Raw genomic sequence first — 15,501 nt, forward strand, 5'->3', positions numbered from 1 at the left:
CCACCTGCCCTGGCAGGAGGCTCGCTCCTGTTACTGGAGTCTGAGGCAGGCATGTGGGGCGCGGAGTTTGGAGCGCATGCACTCGCATGCAACCATGCTTCCTAGTTGCTAGGCGACAAAAACGCATTCTGCTTTAACTGAATTACACACCTGCCCTGGCAGGAAGCTCGCTCCTGGGACTGTGGCGTGGTGGCGATATTTGTCTGTCTTTTTAAGGTTTAGAGTTGGGATTTGGGAGGAAGTGGGTGGCAGGAAGGGAGAGGGAGGGGCGAGGAAGGCAGCAAGGGCCTGAGTGGCCCTGGGCCTCCATCATGCAGGAAGACACCACCGAACATGAGGCTCAGACCCAGAGTGCCTCAGAGCAGGCACACTGGTACTCCCGCTTGTGGGCGTGCTGTCTGGGCTATGGATGCCTTGAATACCCAGATGTATGGCCTTACGACCTCAACCAATATGTACCTGTGGCTCAGTTCCAAATGGCTGCCAGCATGGGTGATTGGCTCTTAGTACAGGACTTCATCCACTCCCGTGGCTATCATGTGGACGAATCTGACTGGAGGAACAGGTAACACGGCCTGGGAGAGGAGATGAGCAGCAGGGACAGAGACTGCTAGGGACCATCAGGGAGATGCACCACCTTCCAGTGCTTCTTGCTTAGACAGGGGGAGAGGGTAGGCTTTACTTCTCTTTTCACTAAGCCTGCTGTGCTTTCTGATGGCTTTAGGACCCTAAGAATCTGGGACTTGAACTCTTTGGTAGCATCCAGGTCTTAGACCTTATTTAGAGGAAGCAAAAACAATAAACTCTAGTTGCTGGCTGGATTCCTTATACAATGCCTATTTTACAGGAGTTTATTGGACGCTTAAAGGGATTAAGCTAATAAGACAATATGGATTTAACTTTACTTACTTAATAATATATTAAAGTATATAGTTACAGATTGTTTTAGATTTTTGTATGTCTTTTCTTGCATGTAATTTTTATGGACCACATATGTCAGAAGAGGATGCTGAATCCTCTGGAGTTAAGAATGGTTGTGACCTGCCATGTGTGTGATCAGCATCAAACACAGATCCTCGACGAGAAAAACTAGAGCTCTTGACCAGCAACCTATGACTCCAACATGTATTTTTTAAATAACAATTTATATAAATTGCAGGAAAATGCACCATGAGATATAATTTTGAATGTGTTACCCATGTTACAGCTACAAAGAAAAGTTACAAAAAGCCATCCTACGTCACTGTGACCAATGTGTGCTGAGGCCTCTTATGAGGACATTTTTAACAGGGAAGATGACTCTGTTTACCACACACCCCTAAGTGTGTAGGATGTTTGTCCCTGTGTTAAGGTACAGGTGTGAACACTAGACGTTGAAGTCTTTATTGATTTTCACCTCTTTAAAAAATCTTTGTGTGCCTGTGAGTAGGTGTGTATGTGCTCCCATGCACAGCTGTGTGACTGTGTGCCCCACGCATGTACAGGTAAGGGCCTGGAGGTTGGTGGGCAACTCCACATGGCAGGTCTGTTCTGCCTTGTGGTTTCTGCAGATCAAAGTCAAAAAGTCAAGTCTCCTTGTGGTTCCCCGCTGAGTTCCCTGTGGTCCCTGGACCTCAGTTTTTAAGAGAGATTCTTTCACTCACCCACATCTCCACCGTGTATGATTTACTGTGTGGGAGCTTACTGAATTCACCCAGACCTGCAGCAAAGCAAGCTCTTGGATTCGCATGTCTCTACTGCCATAACTAGTTTCTCCAGGGGCTGGGTTTCTGCACTCAGCAGCTCAGGATTAGAGGACAAGCACTTTACCAACTTAGTCACTGCCTCAACCCTCTCCCCTTCCTATTTCACCCTGGATTATCAAGGGCACCAGTGTCACTCAGTGCGACACTTTCAATACTCCCTGTGCTTCTGTACTCGTTAGTCTGGGTCTGCGAGACTTCTCAGTCTTCAAATTGAATCTGCATACAAATAAAGAAGAATTATTTATTGTTTAAAAGCTCCCTTCCTTCATAACTGTTTCTTTAAAAAAACAACATTTGATTTTTCAACTATGTTTATCCAATCTGGTAATCTATTTATTCCCTATATGTTACTTAGAGATCTAATGTACAGTATACACGTTCAATGTATTTGGGGATTCTTCCTCTTTTAAACCTTTTAATTCCTTGCACACACAAGAAGTTAAGAAAATTAAAACTTGCCCTAATTTTTAACAGAAAATTTTCTCCCTTATCAACAAAATAAAATAACAAAACCAAAAATGTGTTCTAAAGGCAGAGTGTTGTAAAAAGTATTTAAGCATAAAGTTGTTTTTTAGTTAAATTATATCTCAGGCTATAAATCTGATCACATAACTTAAAACTATGTCACATTTCATTTCATGTATGATAGCCTTTGAAGTGTGATATTAATTTTTAGAAATATTAAGTGTTTGCATTCTGTAACTTTTCATGTTGAATAAAATTGACAGTGCTCATTGAACTAGGTTTTTTGGCTTAAAACTACTTGAAAATCAAAGCAAGGGAGCTACAATGCCATGGGTTAAGTCCTTATACAGACATTTGACTGACTTTGTTATGAATCCAGGGATGCATAAATGACTATAATGCAACCAAAGATGGTGTGTTTTACCACATATTTTAGCCTGGACTATCATGAACACTGAATCTATAAGTTGATGAAAGGTTATTTGCTGTTGGCAGCAAGACAGAAAGATTCCTCCTGGGCATTAAGAAATTTATAAATAATCAAAGTATTAGTGACAAAGTTTAGAAGTTTGTTTTTTGTTATTGCTATTCTAAACCTCATTGCCCATTGAGTTTCATTGGTTAAAATGTCCATAGTTACATGATTTTCCATGAGTCTGTGGATTCTGTCATATATCGTTTAATGTAACAGACAGTGGACTGAATGACAGCCTTATATTTTGTATAGTGACAAAGTTAAAATTATTACTAATTATAGTTATAGAATATCATGAGTTACAAGTGGCATTCCAATGCCAGAGATGCTAAAATGTAAGAGTAATATAGTCACCTTGGTATTGGTGTGCCACCCTAAATGCCAGGAGGATGAGTTAGGAGGACTACCAAGTTCAAGGCCAGCCTGAGCAATAGAATTTTAAAAATACTGACCATATTTGAATAACAACCTGGATCTGTACATTAGGTAGAATTCTGTCTGTCATTGAGACATTGTGTTAGATAGCAGCAGGAAGAGAAGGAATCATTATCTTTATCCACCAAATGCTGAGCTGGTAGGTGCTGGAAACACTTGTGCATGCTGTCTGCAGGCTTGAACTGAAGCATCAGAGTAGAGCCATTCAAGACAGCTACTGTTTAACCCCCGAGCAGTGGATGAAGAATTTCAGTTGTGGAGATACTAGAGAGCCAAGAAGTAGCTAGTAGGTAATAGAACAGAGAAGAATTCAAATCTAAGCCTCTTTAAGTCACTGGGTGCTCTCCTGTTTTCTAGACAGGCTTCTCTGAGCAGTGATGAAGCTTATGATACATTGATTGCCTTGAACTGGGCAGCCATGCACTCTTTCCCTAGTACAGAAGAAAACACTGGAGCAGAGACAAAAATAAATAAGGACATTGCAGTTGAATCTCTCATTTCAGAAGGAAATGAATTACTTGCTATATAGTATTTACAGTTGACTATACTTTGCCTTCGTACTCCATGACTTCCTAAAATGTCCTTTTGATTTCTAGGACTTCACTGCACTATGCGTGTGCCGCTAACCAGACATATACAGTAAAGGTGCTCATAGAAAAAAACAGTAATATTAATGTCCAGGATGACGAAGGCTGCACACCCTTGATTAAGGTAGTGATTGGACAGGAGTTTCAGTATGAAATGGATTAGATCTTGTCCTTGTTTGCCTTCTGTTGACAAAACCAATTCAGGGAAGCAAATGTTTATTAGGCTTGCATTTCCCCCATCACAGTCCATCACTGAGGGAAACCAGAGCAAAAGCTTCAGTCAAGAAGTCAGAGGGAGGAATTGAAGCAGACACCATAGGGGAAGACTTCTGATTCATGGGGTGGTCACCTTGCTTCCTTGTACAACTCAGGACCACTGCACAGTCATGCCATCAATCCCAGGAATCTGGTCCTTTCCACATCCATCTCAATCAAGAAACTGCTCCACAGACCTGCCCACAGGCCAGTCTGATAGAATCAATTCTTCAGTAATACTCCCTCTCTTCAGATGGCTGGAGCCTATATCAAATTGGAAAAAAACAAGAAAATGCGACCAATGAACCAGCCAAACATCCCATTCCCCAAAACAAGTAACTAGCATGGATCTAGGTATTGTGGCACACCCCTGACATTCACACACTAGGAAAACTGAGGGAAGAGGACTTTGAATTTAGGCAAGCCTGGGGTACTTCACAAGGACCTGCTTCAAAAAGAGAAGGCTAATGGACACCACCTAAGCCACTTGTCTCAAATACAGGAAATGTCCAATGCAATTGCAGCAATGGTTATCTTGACTTCTTTGAATTGAAGATCTATGATTTTGTATCAAACCCACAGGCCGCAGAGATGGACAACCCAAAATGTGTTTCGCTATTGCTGCAGCATGGTGCCAATCCACACATGGCCGATTTCTTTGGAAATACGGCCCTCCACTATGCTGTGTACAATGGAAACCAAGCAATTGCGAGAGAACTTCTGGAGCACCATGTCGATATAAATGGAAAAACAAAGGTAAAAACCATTCACCTTCATTCCCAACATGTTCTAGCACTGACACTGGGATCCCTTTCACACACGCCAAAGCGCAAAGATTCTCACTAATTCTGTTAACTGTAAAATATTTTAAAAATCTTTTAAAAAGTACAAAACATTTTTTGCCTAATAGGCTATTCATATTTGTGGTAGTTAGTCAAAAAGAACACAATGCAGCACATTTTTCCTCTGAATTGGGCTTTGTTTTAAAACTCAATAATAATAATAATAATAATAATAATAATAATAATAATAATAATAATAATAATAAAAAGATTAACTTTGTCCTATACACATCACATACATACAAGCAGAAAAATAAATAAATTCTTAATAAACATTTTAAGAAATCAATGTGAATCTGTTGCAGTTGAGAAGATACAGGATTGGTTTATCTCTCAGAGATAAGATAGGATGGAAAATGAGAAAATATATGGTCAAAGTCATGTAGGAAAATTTGGAAATGTAATCATTAAAAAATCTCAAGGTTTACAAATTATTTTTGAATCCATATGTCCATAAAAAGAGGTGTTAAGTATTGGAGATAACCATTCTTGCTCTAGGAAAGAAATATTTTTTGAAGTACAGATTGAGAAACCTTGCTTCAGAGACTTCCCTTGAGCTCCCTCATTCAACAGGGCCATGTAAACCTTTACTATAGGTTCCGGTTTGAGGGCAATGGAGGGATAACTTCATGGAGGTAGATGCTTTGAAGCAATGAGCATTCTAGGGAGAATATTGGAGAGCAGTGGTAGTAGGAGGCTGTGGGGCGGGGGAAAGGTCTGTCAATGAGAGGAAGCACCTGTGTGTGGAAAGTGCAGCAGGGATGAAGGAAAATCTATCCTTTGTGACTCTCTAAAGTACATATTTATGTACACAGAATGTGATGAATTTTCACTTGGGAAACACACCATTATTTAAAACATATTTTTTCTCTTTCACAGAATGGCTTCACACCATTTTCCCTTGCTGTATATAGAAAGAAAGATCTCATGGCAGCGTTCTTAAAGGAGAGTGGTGCAGACATAACTGAAATCATTGAGTCCAACAGGTACAGTCTCTTCTTTTTCACAGTCTCAGTGCTGTTCTATAGGGTGACAGTGGCTTAAGTCAGAAACACTAAACTGATGGGAGGAAGATTGTCTTAAACTTGGATGGACATGGTGAGGAACACCCAGAAAATGTCACGTGGAAAAAGGACTGTTCTGACCACAAGAAAATAGTATGCACCAGGGCTCAGAGCCTCTTTTAGTACTGACTTTCTTATTTTCATCTGCCTTGCTGGTGATTTTATGTTACTTACTTCAACTTCCCATTAGTTGATTAGTTAATTTTTTTGAAAATGAAATTTATAATCAATTTTAGTATTTCTATTCTGTTTTTTATTATTTTCTCTTAAAATGCTACAGTCTACATTAACAGGTTTTGAAACTCATGCTGTACTTTGGGCCACTCATTGCTTTAATGATTATTGTATAGTCAAATATTATTCTTTTCTCTGACACAAACCATCATCGCAATTATAGGTGCACCAACTCCATGGTATTTTTTTTCTTGTTTCTGTCCTCTCTGAATTGTTTGACATTGTGCTAGTTAGACATGTACCCAACGTTAGTAAGCATCTAATATTAGGGACAATTTTCCATGGTGAATACAAAGACCTGAGATTCAAGTTCAATCACTGCATTGGGGATCTCATCAGCAGTGTCCTTTGGAAATGGTTCTGTAGAGCAGGATTCCATAACAGGCCTGAAGCCCAACATGGAAGCAAGAGGAGCGATTGCTTCAGAGTTTACCAACTCCATCCCCCGGAATCTGGAGCTTAGCCATAGCCAGGAAAGACTGGAAACTGAGAGACTATGTTCCCCTTCCATGCGTTCTGGAACAAGATGTGACTCAACACCACACAGCAACATATGGTAAGGTCTTGGCATTTACTTGCAAACAGGTAAGTAACAACACAATACCACTTGCATTGTGCTATAATCATGCTGTTCTGTGTCAGTGCTGGCCAACTGATGTTTAAAGGCAAGGATTGATTTCCCTTTCTACCCAGCACATGTCTTGAGAGGAAGCATCAGACTCATAATTAAGTGTCAGAGCATAGAGTAAGTTATTTGTAAATATCTTTAATGAGAGTTATATTAGGAATGCAAAAAGTAGCATGCCAAAACATTTGACGAACACTTTTCCTGTGAATATCAAAATAATTATCCCTTTCTTACTACATCACAGTGAAGCTTCTCTCGGGGAAGAGTCAAAATCCCCTGCTATTAAAAAGCTTCATTTATTTTTAAATTTTGATGTTTGAGTGTATGTGGACATCTGCAAGCATGTGCTTTGAGTAGGCCAGGAGGAGGATATGATCTATTCTAGAGTTACAGGTATTAATGTGCTGCCCATCCTATGTGCTGGGAACTTAAAATGGAACCAAAGTTGAGTTCTCTTCCAGAGCAGCAAGCTGCCTTCCCTACTGAGCATTCATGCCAACATGAATGGTTTTAGCTTAAACTAAGTAAGTGATGGAGAACATATGGCTGTTATAATGGAACTAAAGCTTCTCAGTGCAGAAACTTTGCATTAACCCCTGAATCTAAATAATGCACATATCTGTGTTCATCTGCAGCCGCATCTTCTCCGTATTGCTACTTAACTAGATTCCCTTTCCTCTCTCTTCTCATGGGATTCAGGCATATTCTATTATGTCAAATCTTTCTCTGATTCATCACTGTGTTTCTTACCACTCAAATATACATCAGTTTCAAACATGGGTCCTTCCTTCTACCAAGAATCTTTACCTTTATTATCTGGCATTAAAGGCATGGACCACCATGCCCAGACATGCTTTTCTTTACCTGAATCTTGCTCTATACCAGGCTGTCCATGAACACAGATCTACTTGCCTCTATCTCCTGGATTAAAGGAGTGTTTGAATTCTAGCTGGATCACACGGCCCATGAATAGCCACGTTCTGAATTAAAATTCCTCTGTACTTAGTCCAGGGAAGAATGTAGCCAAGGAGAAAGCATTGCTTTCCTTCAGCTCTAGAGCCTCGTGTGAGCTATACAGGCTCAGCACCACACAGAAATGCGTGTTGAACAAAGAAACAGCCCTGTAGTAGGTCCAGCATTCATTCATGCATGAACTGTTAAGAAACAGCTTGAAGATATCAAAAATGTGGTGTCTCCTGAGCATGCAGGCAGGAGAATGCTTAGACCAGGAATCAAGTCTTGATGTAGGGAACCACCCTCTTTGTAGAAAGCCCTGTGCTAAGTGATATGCCTGCAAAGTGTCAGGACAAATATGGGGCGTCGGTGTCCTAGGGACATGGGCAGATGAAGGAAACAGAGCTAAATCTATGAACACATAAATATAACACTACTGAAGCCTCTAGAACAAAACATATAAAAATCACTATCATTTTTCTATGTGTGTGGGAGGAAGGGATGCTTTTTCATCCAGAAGCACATTTTCATCAATTTCCATGAAGAAAAACGTAGGGATAGTAGTCATCAATCATAATCAGCTGGTCAAAAATCGAATTCCAAGGAGTTTGTGCCATGTATTGGCTTATGCCTTTAATCCCAGAACTCAAGGGGCAAAGGGCATGCGTATCTCTGAGTTCACATGGTTCACATTCTGGGTTTCAGGCCAGTTGCTTACAAAGTGAGATCCTGTTTCAGATAGACACTCAAAAATAGAGAATTTGGAACACATGCTAAATGCTTTTAATATGGAGAGTAAACTAATGACCATTTTTAACATATGTCACAGTGAAGGAACATCTTCCAACCAGCCAGAGCCACGGACTGAAACACATGTGAGCTACAACGAAGGTAAGATTTCTACAGTGAAGTGCTCTATCTGTTCCTACCTACCCTAAATAAAATAAAACATAGCAAAAATTTTAGTACCACAAATGGAGTTCAAGAAATCAAGTGTGAATGCAGTAATTTCTGTTTTCATCTTTATTTTCTCAGATTCTAGAAAGTCAGAATAAGCACTTTCAACTCTGAAAATATGCTGTCAAAATGTTGCACATTTTATTTTGATGCTGATGTATGTACTGTCTTTTTATGAATAAGAAAGTTTCTTCACCTGGCTGGATTACATTGTAGCAAATTGGACTGTTAATAAAACTGGGTGTTCTTTCCATTTTTATAGCAAATGCCTTGTACTTTGTACAGCAGATGACTATGGAGTTGAGTATCACTAAAATGCAATTATTTTACAAATAAGAGTATATATTCAATCACTTCTTTTCTTTCTTTCATTTAGTCTGTTTCCAAGGTGATGATCATTGAGTTTTGTTAACATTATAGACATGCACCTTCCAGTGGTTATTGTTTTAGAACTATTCCCTTTAGTCTTTGATAATTAGATCAGTGGGTGATGAAAGACATGGGTTAACATTTTCCAGAAAAGTTTTGGACATGAAGAGGAGAATTGAGACAACAATATTCTGTATTTCAAAGCACTTATTACACAACCATTGAGTCCGGTGGTCAGTGTGTCAGGGGAAAGAGCACGCTGCAGAGTTTGTACTTTCAGAATTCATCATCATAGCATCTTTTAATACCTAACTTGCCATTGGTGACCACACTAGAGACTGAATCCAAATACATGTCTTCCCATTAGCGATAAGATGTAAATCATCAAGGTAATGGTACACAGGTAACTTTAATATATGACATCATTATAAATTTTCCTGTTTTGCTTGTGTGAAGATGAGGACAGACTGAGCCATCTGATGATGGTGACAAACACAGACTTTTTCTCTGAGCTACAATCCCAGCACACTTGTTAGTGGAAAATATAGCCTTCCTGCATCATGGGAGGTTTAAGAAGGTACAGCAAGTTTTCCTGAAACAAGAATAAAGAATACTTTTCATTTATGGAAAAGAAACTGTTGGTATACAGTGAAAACTTGATGAGCTCAGAATTTATGCTTGTAAATTTGTAAATTAATTGCATGTAAGAAAGTGGCCCATGAAATGTACTACGCAATTACCATAGATGCTTCTTAGTTGCTCTCTAACTGTGAGGTATAGCTCAGGATGCATAACTACCAATGGAGGAATATGTTGAGTAATGCTTTCCATGAGAGATGATGGACATTGTCGTGGGCATGTTTGAAGCTACACATAAAATTGGGAACAGAGCTGGAACTAAGGGTGTTCTTCCCCAAAGAGCATGAGGAGATTAAGCACATTGTTCTCTCTCTAGTCTTTTTGTAGAGACTGTTGTCCATGGTCTGTTTCTGACTGTTATGCTTCAACGTGCTGCAAATGACAATCAACTTACATTTAGCTTCCTATGCTAGAGATTTCCACCATAACTGAACAATTTCAACTAAATGGCTGAACAAGCATATTTGTTTTTCTGAAGGGTAAAAAAGATTATATGGTCTAAGATTTTCTCTTTTTAGGTCTTTTGGTGTATGACAACTTTTTCTCTGTTATGTACTACTGGATGTCCTGGAAATCGCAGAGATCCACCAGCCTCTGCTGACTTCCTAGTGCTGTGATTAAAGATGTTCATCATGGTGCCAAATCTAGAATTCTTTCTGGTACTATTAACCCAGAGACAAGCAACAACCCCAAGAAGCTACTTTGTTACACAGTCAATTTGGGATCCTGTTTCTGGTTAGGATGTCACTTTAGCTGAGTGTTTAATTTCACAGGGCCCTGTATAGAAGTTTATTTTTAAACATTAGTGCTTTTTAGATTTCTCTGTCTTTGGATTGAAATATAGAGAAAATGTAACTGTTTTCCATGAATTAATTGGCTAAAAAATACTTACCCTATAATCATCACCAGATTTGAAACAAATGAATTGATACCAACAAGCAATGAGTCTGATCACTTATACATACAGTTCCCTAGTTATAATGAAATGCATATTGGCTTTATTTTTAGAAGTGCACTGCAGTACTGATCCAAAGACCATCAGAAGGTAAGATTTAATTAATTTAACAATACATTAACATGAAGGAAATTGACAGATAAGAAGCCAATTGTTGTTGGATGTGTTCTCAAATAAATACTGTATCATATACTTAATGCTGGCTTAATATTCCCACACTCTTATGTGATACAATTTTAGACTAAAAACTTGTTCCTTTTTGTTTGTATAAACATGAATTTTCTTTTCAGCTATGATTTCTGAAGCACTAACTCTCCGCTGTGGAATAGCACCCCTCTAGTGTTACAGTTATTAATGTCAAACCGACTCTCCTTCCAGGGTGTGGACCTACTCTTTCATTCATAGTTACATTTTGAGGTGACTACTGAGAGCATGCATGACCTGGGAACACTCTGAATTATCAGACAGTATCCCAGGCAGCTGAATTTTGCTTTTCTTCTTTGACAACAACTTTACACTCAAATTCCCTTTGTATCATATGCAGCACATTTTTATAAGTGGTGTAACCCTACACCTCATCTTTATACCAGAAACACTCCAATCATGAATCATCCCCTCAGTCAATTCCCTATCTTAATGGAAGAGACACAAATTGCAACGTGACATAGTTATCTCTGTATACTGGGGGTTTTCTTACATGCTATTTGGACATTAACACAGACATGAAGTCCCATTTCTCTCCATGATCTGTAAGCTCAGACACAGGCCACGTAAAATATTGAAAGTTATGTTTCAAGTCAATTCCACACTCTTTATAGTGAATTAGCACCATAATAGAGGACAGGTTATTTTATATTCTTTAATGGGGCTTGTAGCAATAAAATGTTCAGATACATTATTAAATAGCTGATTTATTTCAAGATAAAAGATCCCTAAATCATCACAACTAATGCCCAAAGTGAAGATCCATAATTTTCTGGTAGCTACTAATGTTCCAAGGCACACCTTGCCACAGCCACATGTTAAATCCTACTTGGAATTCTACGATTCCAGAGGAAATAACCAAACTTACCCACTAAGTTTTATTCTTGTCTTTTCATGGTATTGTTACATCATAGTAGAAAGACTTGTTTAGCAAAGAAACAGCCAGATTGTGGTTTCTGCCTTAATTATTCAATGGGATACCAAGGAACAGTTTGAACAAATACAAAAACAAGCTGCGAAATTAAGTGTGCTATTAAAAGCAAGTATCCATTCTATGGTCTAGATTTCAATCTCTTGTAAGGGAAAATACCAACAAAGTATCATGACAGAGATTGTCCTTTGGCATCTAGGGGTACAGAGTGATGAGTGGAGTCAGGATACTAATTGTCTTGAGCACATGCGTATGAAACCATCAATTACTGTAGCTAACAGGGCTGGAAAAGACCCACTTCTCCCTCTCTCTTTCTCCTCTCTCTCTCTCTCTCTCTCTCTCTCTCTCTCTCTCTCTCTCTGGATATGTGTGTGCTTTTGTTCAGTTATTTCATTATGGTATAAAATCTTTTTTAAAATTGAAAGAAAAGAGTCACTGAACATAGCCAACCTGTTGGAAAACAAATTACCTGGTTTTTTCTGGCTGCTGACATTTTAAGGGAATTAATTATTCATCTTTTCAAATTGTTTGTGTTTTCCTGGATTTCTTTAAGGGATTAATTCATGCCCTCTTTAAGGACCTCCATCATCTTTATATATTTGGGTTCAAGGTCTTTCCTTGTGCTTCAGTGTTGTTGGAATATTCAGCACCTGTTGTGGTAGGATGGAAGATCTCTTGTGAAGACATTTTACTCTGGATGTTATTGATTATGTTCTTACACTGCCAACTAGGCATCTGGGGTTGGGATGAGTATATATCTATGTGTGAGTTTGTGGGTTTTTCGATGTTGGGCACATGCTTTGTTCCCTAGTTTCTCTTTGCTCTCTAGATTTGTGTAAAGTGTGAGGGCTGTGTATTGCTTGTTTTACTGGACATCTCAGCTGGTTTCCCCACAGGAAATGACTGATGATGTTACAGGCTGGAATGTAATGATGGAGCGATAGGTTAGTAGGAAGGATGGTATATGTTACCAATAGAAGATATGGGCAGAGGGGAGGGTGTGTGCAGTATGCAGGCAATGATCCATTGCTTCTCTTCTAGGGATGAGACTGAATGATTGTGTCCATGTGAAGATGCGTAGATAGATAGAAAGGTAGATAGATACATAGATGAGAGATGAACATTTTAGGGCAACCTACCTGGTTTACTGGCAGGCCAAGTCTTTCTGTGTCTTATAGAAACCACAGCCACTTTGCCAAAGTTGTAGGTTGTTACAACTTCGTTAGAAGTAGTTAGAAAACTTACCTCAAGAGTTTGAATATTTATCCCACGATCCTGTCTCTACAATGGATCTCCTTCTCTTCTGTACCGATTGATCCATGACATGCATTTACTGGCTGTAGGTCAAAGGTGCAAATCCACCTCATATCAATTCAGCAACTTAAGATGTATGATTTGCCTCAGATATACATTTTCCCAGGAGCTAGATTATATACCCATCATTCTATGTGAGTAATTTTGGCAACTCCACTTGTATTTCCTACCTCATTTTTATCACTGAAGTTTGAAGTCATCTCCCATATGTGGTAGACATTGATAGCTTAACAGAAACAGAGTCAGATGACCTTTGTAGATGAATGAAGAGTATAAACATGCAGATCATGGCCTAGGAATATTAGCTAGCATTTGCTTAGAGGGTTCTTTGGGTTTATTTGGGTTTAGGAAAGACAGAGAGGAGGCGGTGAGGGAGAGAAAGGGTGAGAAACGTAGAGGGTGAGAGAAAGGGAAGAGGGGAAGGGAATGGAGAGAGGAAGAGATGGGGAGGATACCCTGAATATCCTTGGATGGCCTAGTATTTGTTTTGCCACCCAGGATGCCTTCAAAGTCACTCGGATACACTTGATTTTTCTTCTAGTGCTTTATTAAAGGCTTCCAGTACTAACTCCTGTCTTAAAGAATGTTTGTAATTGATAATTATTCATATCCTAGTCAAATTCTTTTTCTAGGACTATGTCTCATTTTTAACATTTTTTCTTCATTTTATTTTCATTTGTAAAAGCATAAGTGTTCATGTTCTTTTGTAGACATATTACAAACATCCACTATGTCAAGATTTTAAGGACACTTAGAAATGCAGCAAAGCCACTGTTCATCCTTACTCTGTTTAGCTTCCTGTGAAAATAATTGTTCTGTTGAGGGGCCCTGAATTTCAAACACATGAATGAGACATGTCAATACAGCAAGTGTCAGAAATGGAATTTGTTGTAACAGTGGTAGTGAGTGTTTAGTAATAAAATGGAAGACCATAGTAGCAAGGCCCATGGAAGAGGATGAGTGAAGACTTATCGAATGAACCTAGCAAAGGAGATGGGAATGAGTTTACAGCGAATAGTGGGGATTGAAGAATGTTAGTGTGGTTAGTAGTGTGGGTTTTAGGAAAGTCAAAAATAGGGCATTGACAGTTTTAGCAGTGACCATATTAAAATTCATATCTGGAAATAATCAATAATCACAAGACATTAAAGTCATTAGTTGAACAGAGTCCTGAAAATGCTGTTTCTCTTTAGACTGCCTAATTGGAGGAACTGAAAATGTCAAGGTATACATTAAAAAGTAGTAGTTTTGGGTTGAGGAGAGAGCTGTTAATGAAGTGCAGTGTCTGTAAACGGGAGCTACTGAGTTTGATGCCACAGCACACACAAAATCTAGGCATGACTACACATGTACATGCACATGCACATGAGTGAGGAGGCAGAATTTTCATTGTCAGTTTAAGGCTTGCTGAAAACACAACTTTGAAGGGCAGATTTGTCTCCTATTTCAGTGACATACTCTTGTGTGGTGGATGGCATCCAAGTACGAAACACACTGATATCCACTGTTCTACAAACAGACAGAGAGAGAGAGAGAGAGAGAGAGAGAGAGAGAGAGAGAGAGAGAGAAAGACAGACAGACACAGACACACAGAGACAGAGACAGAGGTACAGACAGAGAGAAAGAGAGACAGAGAGACAGACAAAGAGACAGAGACAGAGAGACAGAGAGACAGGAGACAGAGACAGAGACAGAGAGAGAAAGAGAAGGGAGAGAGATCCCTTAAAGGGGTCTTTGTAGCAGATGTGCTGCTTGTGGTACTTACATAAATAAATCAGTCTTTACTCAGGTGTGGATAATAGAAAGGACATACAATGCTTTGTCTTTAACTTCAGTTAGCCATTGGAGAAAGATATTCCCAATTTTCTACTTGTTTTAGGCAGTGGATTTATTTCAATTCAGATAGCAAAAGAATGTACTTACTACTGATCTCTCCTTCTCTCTCTCTCTCTCTCTCTCTCTCTCTCTCTCTCTCTCTCTCTGTGTGTGTGTGTGTGTGTGTGTGTGTGTGTGTGTGTGTGTGTGTTCATGTGTGTGTGTGTCTGTGTGTGTGTTAGTGTGTCTGTGTGAATGTGTGGGCATGCTCTGCCTGTTCCTGTGTGCAAGTTTGAAGGGAAGAGGAGAATGTTGGGGTCTTATTCTATCCCTCTCTACACTGTCCAGTTGATGTAAGGTGTCTCACTGAACATGGAGTTAGACTTGAATTCAGCAAGCCACCACCTTGCCCTGTCTCTGCCACCCACAGTACTTAGGTTACAAATGCATGGCCAGGTTTTTTCCGTGTAGGGTGAGAATTCAAACTTAGGTCATTGAGTGTGGCCAGCATGCACTCTTATGGTCTTAGCCACTTCTGAAGCTGCTGACTTTTTAAGAAAATAGAACTGTGAATTAGTCTTTCTTGAATGTTTTATAGATTGAGAAATATTAAGCTCACAAAGACAACCAAAA

General features: G+C 39.2%; 1 protein-coding gene across 1 annotated transcript; it reads left to right on the forward strand.

The window, feature by feature from the left end:
• Positions 1-311: 311 nt before the first annotated feature.
• LOC311608053 (uncharacterized protein) lies at positions 312-6,171 on the forward strand (the record flags this gene model as incomplete). Its single annotated transcript, XM_084800338.1, has 4 exons — positions 312-565; positions 3,717-3,831; positions 4,545-4,718; positions 5,684-6,171. 4 exons carry the CDS (start codon positions 312-314, stop codon positions 5,846-5,848), a joined length of 708 nt encoding a protein of 235 aa, XP_084656464.1. The 3' UTR covers positions 5,849-6,171.
• Between the last annotated feature and the right edge of the window lie 9,330 nt (positions 6,172-15,501).

The sequence above is a fragment of the Acomys minous genome (assembly GCF_964271855.1).
Source record: "Acomys minous genome assembly, chromosome: 11".
NCBI lineage: Eukaryota > Metazoa > Chordata > Mammalia > Rodentia > Muridae > Acomys > Acomys minous.